The 16,133-nt window shown below is 39.9% G+C and overlaps 1 protein-coding gene across 3 annotated transcripts in view; it reads left to right on the forward strand.

The window, feature by feature from the left end:
• The window catches only part of PCLO (piccolo presynaptic cytomatrix protein), a 504,664-nt gene that overhangs the window by 342,907 nt on the left and 145,624 nt on the right, over window positions 1-16,133 (forward strand). For all 3 annotated transcript variants that reach the window (XM_034765561.1, XM_034765570.1, XM_034765579.1), the window contains exon 10: window positions 14,160-14,285. In XM_034765561.1, coding sequence (XP_034621452.1) covers window positions 14,160-14,285 — 126 coding nt within the window. The remainder of the gene's footprint in view (window positions 1-14,159; window positions 14,286-16,133) is intronic.

The following is a 16,133-nucleotide window of genomic DNA, read 5'->3' on the forward strand; positions in this document are numbered from 1 at the left end:
GAACACTGTAGGTAAACAAACCGGCCCAGCCCACCAGTGGATTTACCTGACAGGCCGCGTGCCAAAGGTTGCCAATCTCTGTGCTGGGGCTGTACAAGCACAGAACAAAAGGACTGTCCCTGTTCCAAACAATTTGTCTAGTTCTTCTCTAAAGCTGCATAGGGTAACATGTGGTCTAGTAGATAGAGCCTGGACTGGAACTGGGCTCTGTTCATAGCTCTGCTGATGGCCAGTTGTGTGACCTTTGGCAAATCATTTTAATCCCACTCTGTGCCTCAGTTTCACCATCTGTAAAATTGGGATAATGATACTGATTGCCTTTGTAAGGTGCTTTGAAATGTACTGTTGAAAAGCCACGTATTATTAATTATACAAAGTTTGGAAGATGCATAAATAGTTTTTCTAGAGGTGGTATGGACTGAGAAGTCTAATGAAAAAGCCAGGAGGTTAAGATAAGCAAAACAGAATAATGACTGGCATGTTGGGCTCTTTTGCTCTTCCTAAAAGTTCTTATTTTGCTACTTACTAGAAATCCAGCTGGGTGATGACTGGGGAGGCAATTACAAGTGGGTTTAATATAGGTCATCTTTCCAGAAAGGACTGGCATTTTTGTCAATTTCTTTTTTTCTCTGTGTAAAAAAACAATACTAAGACACAGTTATTTGGCTAGCAAAGGGTACAGTGTTTAAATGAACCTGGGGGAAATAATTGACTTTCTTCCTTGTCAGAAAAAATTGTACATTGGGGGCTCATTTTGCCAAACAGCAAACTAGCATGCATGTAACTCATATTATGTTTTTCTTCTGCAGGAGTCAGGTTTTTACAATAGCTGTTCATTTTGTGCACGAGAGAAATCAAGTGAATACATTACAAATGAATATCCAGTCCCATGAGATGTTGTTCTGACTCAGTTAAAAAAAAAGCCTTTGTCAACACTCTCTTTACAATATGGAAAAATTCTTAATAATCTTAAAACCTTTTCTTTTATGCCAGACCTAGTGTGGGTGGAACAGACAGCTCAGGAGGAAGGGAACTGGTTACTTACAGTCACCAGTTCAAAACCAGCTTAGGTTAATAATGACTGAAAGGGTTTACCAGCCTCGATCAATAATGGCTGTATGCTGGCATCTGTGAAACGAATGGAAGGTCTCAGTCCAGTTCTGTGGACAGTTTTCCATTTCACAGGATCGCTGCACCACCACAAACCTAACCAGCATCCCAGAATTGAATATGTATGGGAAACAAACTGGCAAATCACCACGTAATCCTTCCAGTGGGATGGCCTGGGGTTAGCTTGAAGTACTGCTGCCCACTGTTCTGCAAGTGAACAACACACTTCTGTCTCTGGGGCTGTCAGTTCAGCAACTTTCCCAAGCAATTACCAATACTTTATTAAAAGATGAATAGCTAGAATTATAGGGTTCCTCCACCCTAGCTCCTGTCTAAAATTCAGGTTCATTTTCTAATGCTTTTCACAGAACTATGAATCATAATGTAGTTCTTCAGAATATTAACCACTCCCATTGAACAGCCTATGGGAAGGAAAGGAAGCACATGGAATTTCCTATAGATTCCTCCATGGAGAGGAATGCTTCTTGCTATGGAAGAAGCATGGGTTTTAACTTCCAAGGCTTATAGAGTCCCAAGATTTTCCTGGAGCTTGAGAAATTCACCAGTGGCGCAGGGGCATCCATGCCAAATCTTTATGCCTCCACACTGCACTGCGTGCAGGGGATCCACAGTAGTTAGTACAGCCTCAGGCAGGATCAGCTTTCCTGCACATTTTTTGCAATGTTGATTTGGAACGATGCACATCCCCCATGAGTGGATCCCCTGGTCCCATAAAGGTGGCTGGCAGGTGACATACATTCTGCATGATCCAAGGTGGCAGGGTGGTCCATTCACAAAAGCCACCCTCTGCATGCGGATCAGAAGCATGTGCTCTGGTTCAGTTTATTAGACAAAGGTGATTAGCTGAACAGAAAAAATTGAATCATAGCTATGAATGACCTTCGTCTACAGAACATCAACCACAATTGTATGAATTTGTGACACAAGGACATGATTTGCTACTAAGTCTGGGTGCACAGAGTCTTGGGCCATATCTACACTAGCAAGCTTACAGCGGCACAGCTGTATCGATCCAGCTGTGCTGCTGTAAGATTGCTCGTGGAGCTGTGTTATGCTGATGGGAGAGAGCTCTCCCGTTGATATAATAAAACCAGCTCAACGAGTGGCAGTAGCTATGTCGGTGGGAGAGAGTCTGTGCACGCGAACGCTTATGCCAGCAAAACTTACGATGCTCAGGGGGGTGGGATGTTTATACCCCTGAGCGACAAATGATTTGCCAATAAAAGTGCTGGTGTGGACATGGCCTTAGTTAAGAGAGCTATATTGCACTAAGGGCCAAAATTTCAAGTCCGTACTTAGTACTTTCTCAGGCAAAATCCCACTGAGTTCACAAGTCAACGTTCTGTCTGAGAAATAACTGAATAAAAACCAAGGGAAAATCTCAGGATTTGGCCCAATATGCAGCAAGATTTTGTAAATTACATGGCGGTTCTTTACCATTCAGCAGAGCTTGGAGTAAGATGCACTGTACTGGAACATCACAAAATATGCCTGATATAAACATGCAGGTATTGACAGAATACACTGGACATGCCTTGATATACAAAAAGGCTGTCAGTTATATAAATCTTTCTTGTAATCATGATTTTCATGCATAACTCACAGAAAAAAACAATACAAAAATATTCTACATTTTCCCCTCTATGGGAAGGACATTTGTAAAAAAGCTTGACTTAAGGTAACTACTGTAAAATTAAATGTGTAATAAAGACTGAATTTTATAGTGAAGCCATGAATGATTGGCTGACATGTTCGCTGAGCAGACTAATGTCTGTCGCTAATAGTAGATGTGTCTTACTTAAAAATCCTAAAAGATCTATGGTGCTTGATTACTATTTTGGTCTTGGAGTGAGTTGAGATGGTGTCTGGTACTTTCCCATATTAGGTTGGAAAGTAGTTTTGCAAAATAGACAAAGGGCGGTGAACAAATGGAGATGTGATTTTATTACTTCATTTGATGGAACCTAAACTCCACTTTGTTGAAAAGTGTAAATCTAAAGCTATTTTTGTGACTTCTGACTAAACTGCTTTAGAAGCTGGAAACAGAGTATATTTTAAATGTGGTTGGATATTGGGCTGTAAGATATTAGGGTTAGATATTCCCCTTAACAAAGAAAGTGAAGGAGAAGAAGAGAGAACAGAACAAGCAGAGAAAACTGAAAATGAATGGAGAAGGATAAAGATTTGTTGTTGCAGGTTGCACTAATGGCAACACAGCGGACCAAATATTCTTGATTGCTGTTGCTTGGAGCAGGGGCTAAGAGGGCTTTATATAGATATGAATTTAAGAACCTACCTTTGGGCATCAAGGCTTGATAATGTTGTCTATAGATATTTACTGAATCTATTAACAATCTCTAGGTGCTAACAAAAGGCTAGTTTGGGTTGTATCATACAGACAATAGTGATGGGTGGAGCAAAGGTGCACTGCCAAAATGGAAACATAGGAGGCACTGTGTGTCCAGGGCTCCCTGCTTGCACTGAGATAGTAGAGTAATTCATGGCATGTTTTCTTCCAGTGCAGCCACACCCTATTCTATACAGCCAGCGAGCACTGGCATGTGGTTGGACTGAGCCATGGCTCCATCTACCCCCTATCTCTCCCCACCATGCTCTGTCCAGTTTCACCAAGGGGGAAGCATCTTTGGCACTGCCCTTGCACTCCCCCAAACATCATGGTTGTGACTCAGGATCCTGTATGAAATGAAGAGAGACATGTTTCTAACTCCCTTCTCCTCAGTATGGCTGTGTTAAACAAGGGAATAATATAACCCGCAATGTGTGAGGGTTTTAAAAGTTACATGGCTATATCAATGTATTTTAAATAGGTTTCAGAGTAGCAGCCGTGTTAGTCTGTATCTGCAAAAAGAACAGGAGTACTTGTGGCACCTTAGAGACTAACAAATTTATTAGAGCATAAGCTTTTGTGGACTACAGCCCACTTCTTCGGATGCATATAGAGTGAAACATATATTGAGGAGATATATATACACACATACAGAGAGCATGAACAGGTGGGAGTTGTCTTACCAACTCTGAGAGGCCAATTAAGTAAGAGAAAAAAAACTTTTGAAGTGATAATCAAGATAGCCCAGTACAGACAGTTTGATAAGAAGTGTGAGAATACTTACAAGGGGAGATAGATTCAATGTTTGTAATGGCTCAGCCATTCCCAGTCCTTATTCAATCCTGAGTTGATTGTGTCTAGTTTGCATATCAATTCCAGCTCAGCAGTCTCTCCTTGGAGTCTGTTTTTGAACACTTCTTATCAAACTGTCTGTACTGGGCTAGCTTGATTATCAATTCAAAAGTTTTTTTCTCTTACTTAATTGGCCTCTCAGAGTTAGTACCACCCACCTGTTCATGCTCTCTGTATGTGTGTATATATATCTCCTCAATATATATTCCATTCTATGCATCCGAAGAAGTGGGCTGTAGCCCACGAAAGCTTATGCTCTAATAAATTTGTTAGTCTCTAAGGTGCCACAAGTACTCCTGTTCTTTTTTAAATAGACAGAATCCAAACCTTTTAGGGATTCACAGGTCAAATATATATATACTCCTTTCCTCCAAGGTTTTGCCTACACCCACTGTGTTCACTGAAAATCTATTGTCCATATTAATTGCTTCTTGCCTGATTTTGCAAACCTAATTAGACAGACAAATGATTTTATTTTTGTAAAATTTAGCCCAGAGAAAAGATTTGCTTGGTTTAGCAGTTGACCAATATTTGCACACAGCTTCTGCATCAAGAACCACCATTCATGAATTAGTAAACAAGTCATAGCTAAAATATAGGGCTTTCCTTTTCCCCACCCACCCATCAGATACTGTTCACATCAGTCACACAAGGATGTCTGCAGCCCTGTAATGTTGTTTGCTGCTTCTAAGAGAAAAATCCCTGCAAACTTTATCCTCAGCCATGTGTAGATGTAGGAAAACTCTCTCTCTCTCTCTCACACACACACACACACACACACAGACTAAGTATTTCTCTGCTGTAATGCATCCAGCTTTAATTTATGTAATGGGTTATTGATATTTATTTGGAAGAGCAAGTATCATCACCATTTAGTCATTGAAATACTTCCCGTAACTCTGGATTGCTTATTTTCTAATGGATATACTGGAGCTGTGTGTTTTTCTACTAAGTGCTAAAGAGATTTCATGAACCTCCTTACAGACAGCACAACGTTGATTGGCAAAGATCTTATTTTTATTTCTGATAGGCAGAAGGAGCCCCATAAAATGATATTGTACGCTTTTTCTGTTCCTTGAAATGAGACTTCTAGAGTCAAACAAAGCTGACGTTAGATTGCTGAAGAGAGAGAAAAACCATCTATAAATCTATAAATTGTCCATTGCACAGGATTTTGTTAAAGGAAAAAAGAAAAGTATTCTCTTGGTTGATTTTAGCAGCAGTACAACTGCTTCAGCTTCTGCTGATCAGTACTGGGCCTGGACTGCAAATATCAGTGGTACAGAGCAAGAATAAACCATTGCAAGATTCTTCAGGAATTACTACAAACATTGAACTATTGCCGCACAACCCGCTGCTTTGGATCCTTATTGTAAAATATAGCCGATTGAATACAATGTGTGTACACGGGTTACCAGTCATGGCAGACTCCAATTTTTCTATTAGGTTTGATGTAATCACACACAAGTGATTAAAGCTCTAGAAGAAAATCTCCACTCTTGGGGTCTGGTTTAATAAAATCACATTAACACAGACATTATAAGCATGCAGGAAACCACTTCCACCCAGGCTTGATTCATCCATCTTTTCCAGATTCTATAAAGCAGCTCCGTAGGCCTCCACAGCCCTCTCGCTAGGACTGTGGCAAGCTTCTCCCCTTGTATCATCATTCACAAGTCTTCTTCCTAGATTACAGGGGTTCACTTCTTGGTATAGGTATTCCATGTAGTCTTTACCTTTGAGCCCTTGCCTGGAGAGACCTAACATCCTCTACTCTTTCCCTTCAAGTCTCTCACTCCTTGCTCTCTCACTTCACACTGGGTGACTGGACCTGCCTTTTATATCCTGCTTCTCCTTCCCCAGCTGGCCTTGCTGTAGCCTACAGTCTCATGATCTGGGAAGAAACCAGACACAGGTGAGAGCTGGGCCTTGACCTCTCTTAAAGGTCCAGCCACCCTGTGGCAAGGTGGAGGGTTCTGATCATGCCATGAAGTCAATGGGAAAGTAAGAGAGAGCTTCAACAACTCAGAGCATATGGCCAACATGAAAACAACTCCTTGAGTTGTGTCTTCTCAGTGTGTCTGAATGTCGTAGAATCTGGTCCTTGATGAGGATAAATCCATACATTTTAAGCCAGAAGGGGCCATTATGACCATCTAATCTGACCTACATAACACACTTTATACAATGATCCTGCATCTAGCCCAATAATTTGTGGTTGAACTAAAGTGTATGTTTTAGAAAGTAATACAAGACTCCACGCACTGGAAAATAGGAAAATATCAGCAGCATGAAAATGCCATTGATTTTACCATTTTGCAGTCTTTTTAGTGGTCTTGTTTTGGGTCTGTCAATGCTGCTGCAGTCTAGTGTATCAAACCCTGTTTCAAGAGAGAGGTTGGCTCTTCTCATTGAATTCAGAGATTCTGTGGAGTCTTCAAAGAAGTGGACAGTCAATTACTACACCCTTTGAGGCAAGAATGCTTGAAATATGCTACATATCGCCAACTACAGGCAATCTTCAAAATGGAGAGTGAGCCAAATTCTGGTCTCATTTACACTGTTGAAAATCTGTTGACTGAAAATGGAATTACTCCAGTAGTATAGTGTAACTCAGAGCAGCATTTGGCAGAGAGGCCCAGATCCTCAAAAAAGTATTTAGGTTCCTAACTTCCAGTGAAAGCTTTGAGATCAGTGGGGATTAGGAGCCTAAATACATTTGATGATCTGATCCGTAGTCTGTTTCACCAATCACAGTATTCTTGCCGCCAAGTTAAAGAAGTATGGGCTGGATGAATGGACTATAAGGTGGATAGAAAGCTGGCTAGATCGTCGGGCTCAACGGGTAGTGATCAACGGCTCCATGTCTAGTTGGCAGCTGGTTTCGAGCGGAGTGCCCCAGGGGTCGGTCCTGGGGCCGGTTTTGTTTAATGTCTTTATTAATGATCTGGAGGATGGTGTGGACTGCACTCTCAGCAAGTTTGCAGATGACACTAAACTGGGAGGCATGGTAGATACACTAGAGGGTAGGGATCGGATACAGAGGGACTTAGACAAATTAGAGGATTGGGCCAAAAAAAACCTGATGAGGTTCAACAAGGACAAGGACAAGTCCAGAATCCTGCACTTAGGACGGAAGAATCCCATGCACAGCTACAGACTAGGGACCGAATGGCTAGGTAGCAGTTCTGCAGAAAAGGACCTAGGGGTCACAGTGGGCGAGAAACTGGATATGAGTCAACAGTGTGCTCTTGTTGCCAAGGAGGCTAATGGCATTTTAGCCTGTATAAGTAGGGGCATTGCCAGCAAATCGAGGAACGTGATCGTTCCCCTTTATTCAACATTGGTGAGGCCTCATCTGGAGTACTGTGTCCAGTTTTGGGCCCCACAGTACAAGAAGGATGTGGAAAAATTGGAAAGAGTTCAGCGGAGGGCAACAAAAATGATTAGGGGTCTGGAGCACATGACTTATGAGGAGAGGCTGAGGGAACTGGGATTGTTTAGTCTCCAGAAGAGAAGAATGAGGGGGGATTTGATAGCTGTTTTCAACTACCTGAGGGGGGGTTCCAAAGAGGATGGAGCTCGGCTGTTCTCAGTGGTGGCAGATGACAGAACAAGGAGCAATGGTCTCAAGTTGCAGTGGGGGAGGTCTAGGTTGGATATTAGGAAACACTATTTCACTAGGAGGGTGGTGAAGCACTGGAATGTGTTACCTAGGGAGGTGGTGGAATCTCCTTCCTTAGAGGTTTTTAAGGCCCAGCTTGACAGAGCCCTGGCTGGGATGATTTAGTTGGGAATTGGTCCTGCTTTGAGTAGGGGGTTGGACTAGATGACCTCCTGAGGTCCCGTCCAACCCTGATATTCTATGATTCTATGATTCTATGATTCTAATGGTGTAAATGAGGAAAAAAGAGAGCGGCAATGTATTTTCACAGTGGGGTGCTGGTGCTCATTAGGACACCAGTGACATTGGTGTCAGACCTAAATTGTGGGCATCTGTTTACTTTACAGAACCAATTATGCAGTTTGACCTAGTTTGGTGCGATTGGGAATATACGTGATCAGGGCTAGTATAACATTTTATGAGTCACAACAGAGATACAATGGTAGAGCATATAAACATCCATAACAGTATACTTTAAGCAGTCTATTCTCAACTTCAAACATGCATGTGAAAAAAAAATCATAGCTCCTAACTACCAGTGACTCAATCCAACATTTTTTGTATTTTTTCCATAGCTTTGAATTCATGCTAAAATAAAAGTCCTTTCATTTATTAGACTTTTGTCATCTTTTCTCAGACTTTTGTCAGTATCTGTTTTCAGAAATAAGTAGCTGCTTATAAGTCAAACCGGTAGCTGTCTGTGTATTGAACCATGCTACAAATTCATTTTCCCGTGATACATTTCTTTAGAGTTGAGCATCAATTTCTGTCCTTCTGTGAATGTTTTGCTGAGGGTGATAAATCTTAAAGCTTGAGTTAAGATTAGATAGCAAGAGAGTTTCACAGCCTTGGGAGATCAGTAAAAAACAGTTGCAATTAATTAGCAGTGCTTCCAGCTTTGAAGCATCTTAAAAGGATTGCATCTAAATGTATAACATTCCCTTTGAAGAGATGTTTTCTCAAAGACAGTTGACAGTTGAAAATCCATAGCCAAAGGTAAACAAGGTGCCCTCTCTCATTCATAGCGCAGTGATTCAAGTTTTGATGGGTAACTGGACCTCTGTTTTAGAAAAAAGAAACATGGAGTTCATAAATCAGAAAACCAGAAATTGAAAGATGAATATCAAAATGGTTTGAAAGATGGAAATTAAGACTTAAAGATTTCAAAGAAGAAATAAAAGACCAAGGGAAAAAAAGAGATCTGAGAAACTATATTATGGATGATATTTTTTAAGCTACCCACATTCAGAGTGATAACTTGGGCAATGTCATTACAGACAGATGTAATGAGGTCAGTATCTTCAATAGGCACAGTGTACAAAACAGGTTTGAAAGTCTGTTTTCACAAAACCCAAAGAGTGAAAATTTAACTCCGGTTATGATGATTTAATTAAACCCAACAAATCAAAATTTTCCAAGTTAGTTCAATTAGTTTAAACCACATGCTGATCTGTTCTCAAACATTTCTTTTAGAAACATTTTCACAGTATAATTATAAAAAATAAAATGCACTTTTCTCAAACAAAGCACAGTAAGATGCTTACTTCGGGAGAGGGGCAATAAACATGTCTTTGATTGACACGGGAATTTAATTGTAAATTCATATGGGTGACCCTCAGTGTATTTCTACTTATTATATAGTATGACTCATAGTTCTGACTCCAGGAAATTAGAGCATGAAAGCAAAATTCTAACCTGTATGTATAGGTGCTGATTTTCAAAGGTGGCTGGGGGATTTTGCCACACTGCTCGCACTGAACTCAATTATTATATACAACCATTGGATATCATACTGGTTAATAATAAATCTTTTGACTGCAATCTGGGAGTCTGCTTGGGTAGCTGCTTTGACCACGATGACTATTGCTAGCTACATCTAGCTTTTAAGTTTACAACAGTTTCTCGTGGTAGTGGACTCTGTTATCATGATCCAAACCTCTGTCACCTTTAGACTAGACCACTGCAGTTAACTCTATTTGGGATTTACAGGGGGAGGTTTTCAAAAGTGCTCAGCAATGCGATTTTATCACAGTCTTTAGTGGGAACAAGCCCACCTTAAATCTGTTCAGAAAATGCATCTGGTATGGTACGGGGCAGCCTGTTTAAAAAGTAGAGCTGGTCAAAAATTTTCCAGTTGGCCAGTTTTTGGAATTTCTTGTCAGGGTGCCCAGCTCCCAGGCTACCTAGACTGGCTGGCTACATGGCCAGCCAAGAATTTTTCAAAAATTTCCTTCCCACAGAAAATTTCACATTTCCAATTTTTGTTCCAATTCTGAATGAAAATATTTTCAGAATTCCAAAATTTTCCACAGCAAGGAAATCCCGGTTTCCTCACAGCTCTGGTTAAGTACGGGTGTCCCACCCCTAGCACCTTACAACAGCACTTGGGGATCTTCACTGGCTGCGTGTTTCTGGGTGAAATGTTAGGTGTTGATTTTGATGCATAAAGCTCTATGGTCCTGATCCAGTGCTGATAGATGTCAATGGAATGACCCCTCATGAATTCATTGGGCAATAAATAAGATCCTTAAGTGGCTTGAGGCCTGTTTATATGAGATAGTACCTCTCTTCCTGTGTTATGCTGCCACAGCTTTGATTTAAGAGAGTGAGCTGCCGGCATGATGTTCTCTGTAAGGGCCCTCAGCTTTGGAAGTTACTCCCCAACACAGTCTAAAAGAGATCATCTCTGTTGACCCTTCAGGGCACATTGCAAAGCTCATCTGTTTGTTTCCGTGGACTTTAAGGGTGGTGTATTGTCACTTGATTAAGTTACAGATGGTTCCCATAACCTGCATGATGTGAAGTACTCATCTATTTTAAGGATTGAATCTTTAATTTCTATAAAAATCACAGAGGAGCACAGGATTGATGCAATTTATTTTACTATAAACTAATATAAAAAAAGAAAATAATAATATAGTACCTAATCCAGAATGATGCTAAATTCCCCGAACTCCCATTGAAATAACAACAAATAATAGTTTATTTACATTACAATGAATAACGATTTCCCCTGAATGTAAAACCTTAGAATAATCCAAGAGTTGATAATAGCACAATCAGAGAGCCACACCCAACCATTGTTTTATGCACAGCATGAGACAAGTCGCTATATGCCAAATCATCACCTTTAGAGCATTAGCAGCCCTGCAGCAATATGATTATCCATGTGAAATTGATACTTAAAGAAATATCCACTCCCATAATTGTTATGCTTTGTGGTAGGAAGCTGATTACAATCCTCTATGCTTGTAATTACACTGAATGTCTAGATAAGTGAGTTCTATGACATTGCTTTTCATGGATCCTTTTTGTATTTATTTTAGAGGGTCCCCTCCAAGTCAGCCTATTTCCCCCCAGTTCTTAAATTAATGTAATTTATACACACAAGAGAAAGAGAAAAAAATTGTTTTCTCTCAGTGAGTGTCAGGAAAAATGAAGTGGCTGAACAGAAAAACTTTTAATGTACAGAACATTGTATTCAGTACAGTTTTAGCTGAGTGTCAAGCCAAATAATAAAGGCAAACACATGATATGGGGTCAAATGGGTCACAATTTTTATTAAAGATACAAGTGTTGGATCCAGCCACACTCTGAGCCCTCTCAACTCCCACTGAAGATATTCAGAAGCGGAAAATCCTCAGCACTTTGTAGGAGTGCTCAGCAGTGGGCACAGCTGAGCCACATTTCAACCAAATCAACTCAACTTGGGAGGAGATCCTTGCCAAACCAAACCCAGAGCAATGTTCATTTGTAACCCACATCATTGCAGGACTCACGTGCACTGACTTGCTGTTGTTGGCAACTGCTCTTGAGGGCCCAAGGCTCCGTTGTATGTTTTGAGGATTCATGTAGGGGCATGCTTTCCCCATAACTAGTGTGAATGGAAGGGTCTTGTGCTTCTGATGCGAGTGGATCTAATCTCACTTCACAGACACATACTGCATGTGCACACTGAGTGTGCAGGTCACTTGAATGAGCTGCTTTGCTGAATCATGGCTTATTGGCAAGGACAACCTATCTGGGTACAACCAGCTAAAAACTGAAACACCCAAGATGCCTGACTAATACATGGTCTACAGGATCTCAGAGGAAGGCATAGACCCAACCAATAGATAGCCAAATTGGGATGGAAAAACCTAGTAGGAATCTCTTTCCTGGCCCTAAAGGCAGTCAGACCAGGAGACCAATCCAGAATAAGCAATGAGATAGCAAGAAGTGGAAAAGCATCTTCATGCCAGGCATGACACAGCCTATACATGAATACACCTTGAAGGTAGTTGGTTATAGGATATACCACATAGGTAGGATTATGGGGAGGAACATGGATGCTTCAGGACAGACCCACTGTCTAGAGGGTTGGAGCCAGTAGCTCCAATTGCCTCTCTGGCTACTTAGCATCCTTTATGACAAAACCTGACTGCTTGGAGCTCTAGTAGCAGTCTCAGGGAACACATGAATATGAAAGGATACGGCATGGCAATGATTTTGAGCAATGGGTTTTACATAGCTGATGGCTCTAATCGCCCAGTAGGGGCTGAGTTATTAATTCATAAATTGAAAGCTAATGACTTTAGCAGTTATAACAAGGATGGAAAAATTAGTCTTGATGCTTCTAGATAAAAGTCTGAGATTTTTTTTCTTCAAAGGCAAATTTTACGTTTATTATACTCTAAATATTTTTAAATATAAAGAATGCAGGAAGAGTTAGGTATGCGTGATTTAATTTTATGGTTTAAATTTAAAAAAAATTTTTTACAGAGTATTATCAACTTTCTGAAAATGATGATTTGGTGATTTGTTTCTTGCTTACTGAAAATAATCAAATTCTATTCCACTATGTTCAACTTAATAACTTTTAAGAATTGAACAAGTATTATTTTAACATTAGATGCAGAGATTCATCAATCTACTTGACAATATCTATTTTTATCTGAATTAATTACCAAGGATTGAAATGCTTGTTTAGTCAGAAAATGTAGATTAATCAAAACTGAAACTGTTTGTGGGAAAAGGTCAGAACATCCTGATTTGGAAAAAAAAAAAGATGAAGAAGAAAAAATAGTCAAAATATCAGGTTTCGATATTTTTGAAACAAAAAGTTTCATGTTCCAGGTTGAAATGCCTTTTTTTTTCAAAATTCAAACGAATTTAATTTTTTTTAAAAAGGTCAAAATTGAAATGAAACATTTTGAAATAATCAGAATGTTTTGATTGACCCAATCTGATTATTTTTTCTTTTAGGCAATCAGTTATCCAAAAATTTTGAGAATTTGACTTTCTATCCTGATTCAGAACTAGAAAAATATTTGAAATCCTAAAAACTGTCACTTGACAGGAAAACCACTTCCCACCCAACTCTACTTAACACCACCATCAAAGTCAACCCCATATGATTGTAGATTTCTTATATTCTGATAATATCCTTTGATGTAAAAGCAAACATGTAAGAAAAGTAAGAGTACCTTCCAAAGACTGTGTATATTTGCAGTTCATGGTTCTCCACTATCATGTGTTCATCTAAATTATATGTATTCTTTTAGATATGTAAAAAACGAAGTGCAGCCAGATTACACCTGCATTTGCTGTATCAAATTAAGGGTTGTTGTACATATATCTGCTATCCCAATTAACAATTTTGCAGTACGTTGTGGTTATTAGAAGTACACAGGGTAGGTTTTAGGATATATTTTTAGTGTTATGGGAGAGGTTTGATGAGTGGCTTCAGTGATACAGCAATTACATCTGGGGAACTTTTCCATAATGCTCTAACATTTTTCCTAAATTACAAGGTGCCTGAACTATACTGTTATGGGGAGGGTATTCACCAGTGAGGCAGGAGACATCCATGCAGATGGCTTCCATTTCTGCAGAACTAGAGATGCCCTTCTCTGTGTATCTCCGACACCCAGGGAGTTGGGAGGCCTCTCCTTTTGTGAATTCAGCAGGTCCATGTTCCCTTTCCACTAGAGGAATTCTCTATTGGCAAAGGCAGTGTGGTTTTGATAGTAAAATTAATCTCCATGCTCAAGTTCAGAAGCTGCTATAGGTGTTTGTTTTCCTTTATGTAGCCTGTGATGTGTCTTCTGTCCTCACTTCTCTTCAGACAAATATCCAATATTTGTGTCTCTGCCCATACCTGTTGTTTCTTTCTTTTCATTGCAGGCAATGGACTGGGAATCCGAGTTGTAGGTGGGAAAGAAATTCCAGGGAACAATGGAGAAATTGGAGCCTACATTGCCAAGATCCTCCCCGGGGGCAGTGCAGAACAGACAGGGAAGCTGATGGAAGGTAAGATAAAGGTGTCATCAAAAACTGGCAACCCAGGAATGTTCTATTGCATGGTTTGTGGGCTACATTCACTCTTTCTCCAGAGCAGCACTCAGTGCAAAGGTGGGGCGGAAGGCATCAGGGAGTCAGTTATAGCCCAGACCCCTCTCCAATGAGACTTAAAGCAGCATTTGGACTGTTCAAAGATCAGATCCTGGTGAAAGGTCCTTTAATGGCTCCTACACCAGTGGAGAATGTATATGACAGAATGGACCTGTGACACACCCCTGCCAGTCCCAGTACACTCTGTACACAATATATTAGTATAGATTCAGGAGTTCAAAACAGTACTTGCAAATATTTGTTTGAATTCTGTGTTTAGTTTGACAATGCTCTTATATCCCTTATTGCACTTTCTATGAACATTCCCATAACTGGGCTTTTCTTCTTACAAACAATTGAGGAATAGCTGTTCTTCATATGAGTACCTGAATTCATCTGCAAACAATGTTCATGTGTGGACAAGAGTTCCCTTCTCTTAATTCATCATCATTTGTTGTTCGTCTGTTTAAAATAAAATCAGTCATCCAGAGCAAAAACAGGACCAGAAATAAAGAAGATTGAATAGTCAAAGTGAGCCCTTCTCAATACCCTCCTTTCCTAATAGGTTGAAATTTGTTTACATAAACTTTTTGATACATGAACAACAAATATATTTGCAGGAATCAGGACTGCTTCACAACCATTTTGCAAACAGGATAAACTGAGCAGAGAATGTCTTTACATAAAGAATCATCTCAATACACTCTAGGAATAACCAGGAATAGAATTTAACCCAAATTTATTGTTGTACCTTTTGGTTTTAAAATGCTTGTTATTTTCTTTGTCAATAATATTTTTTAGGCCGTAAATAAGGAAAAGGTTCTATTTTCAAAGTACATTTAAAGATTAATGAGGGAATTGCTCAGTGACAAAAAAGTTCTCTTTGTTTTTGCTAAGGGCCTGATTCTGCCATTGATATATTGAATTGGTGCCTGATTCTGCATGTGGTTCCATTGCATTCAATGGCTTAGTCATGGAATATGTGCATATCTACAGACCGGACTACTGGTTAAAGAGGATTACATTAATATGAACTAGGAACCAGTTAGTTCATGTCTGCAGCATCCACACAGGGGAGTTACAGTGCAACACTTCGGTGTGTGCTGCTATTCAGACCCCTGTAGACCAAACTATGCAGCTGTGTAGACAAGTCCTGAGTCTGAATAAATGTTAAAGTATCTAGCCCTACCTCTGCTCATGTTTCCCCACAAATATTTACACCTTTCACCCATAAAAATTGGTCTTTCATAGATATGACTAGACTGTCCATTTCCTTAACTAAGTGGCTTATATGGAAATCCAGAGGATGATTAGAAAGCAACAATGCAATATTGCCCGCAATATGGAGTGTTTTGGGAATTAGGAGAGGCACTTAATGACTGAAAATCCACTGACTGTGCTGAGCAAAAAACTAGCCTTCTGGCTCTTTTGTTGTGAACAGCTTTTGGAATAAAGTTCTAAAATAGCTCCCGACATACCATTTATTGATGTTTTCAGCTGTGTTAGGGAGAAGTTTGAATGGACTATGTCCAGCAGACAGTGTCAAACCAAGTGACTGGTCATCTGAATTCTCCTGTCATTACCATTGTGTGTCATTGCCATGGTTAGATGAACAGGCTAATGAAATATTTATCTCCCCTTTTCCCTTTCCCTCTGCATCATCTAAACAGCCATATTTTAAATTGACCTTAATAGCTCAGTTCTGGACTCAGTTATATCAGCATAACTCGGAAGTAACTCCCTCAGAATCAATGGAGTTACACTGCA

The sequence above is a fragment of the Trachemys scripta genome, chromosome 1 (assembly GCF_013100865.1).
Source record: "Trachemys scripta elegans isolate TJP31775 chromosome 1, CAS_Tse_1.0, whole genome shotgun sequence".
Lineage (NCBI taxonomy): Eukaryota > Metazoa > Chordata > Testudines > Emydidae > Trachemys > Trachemys scripta.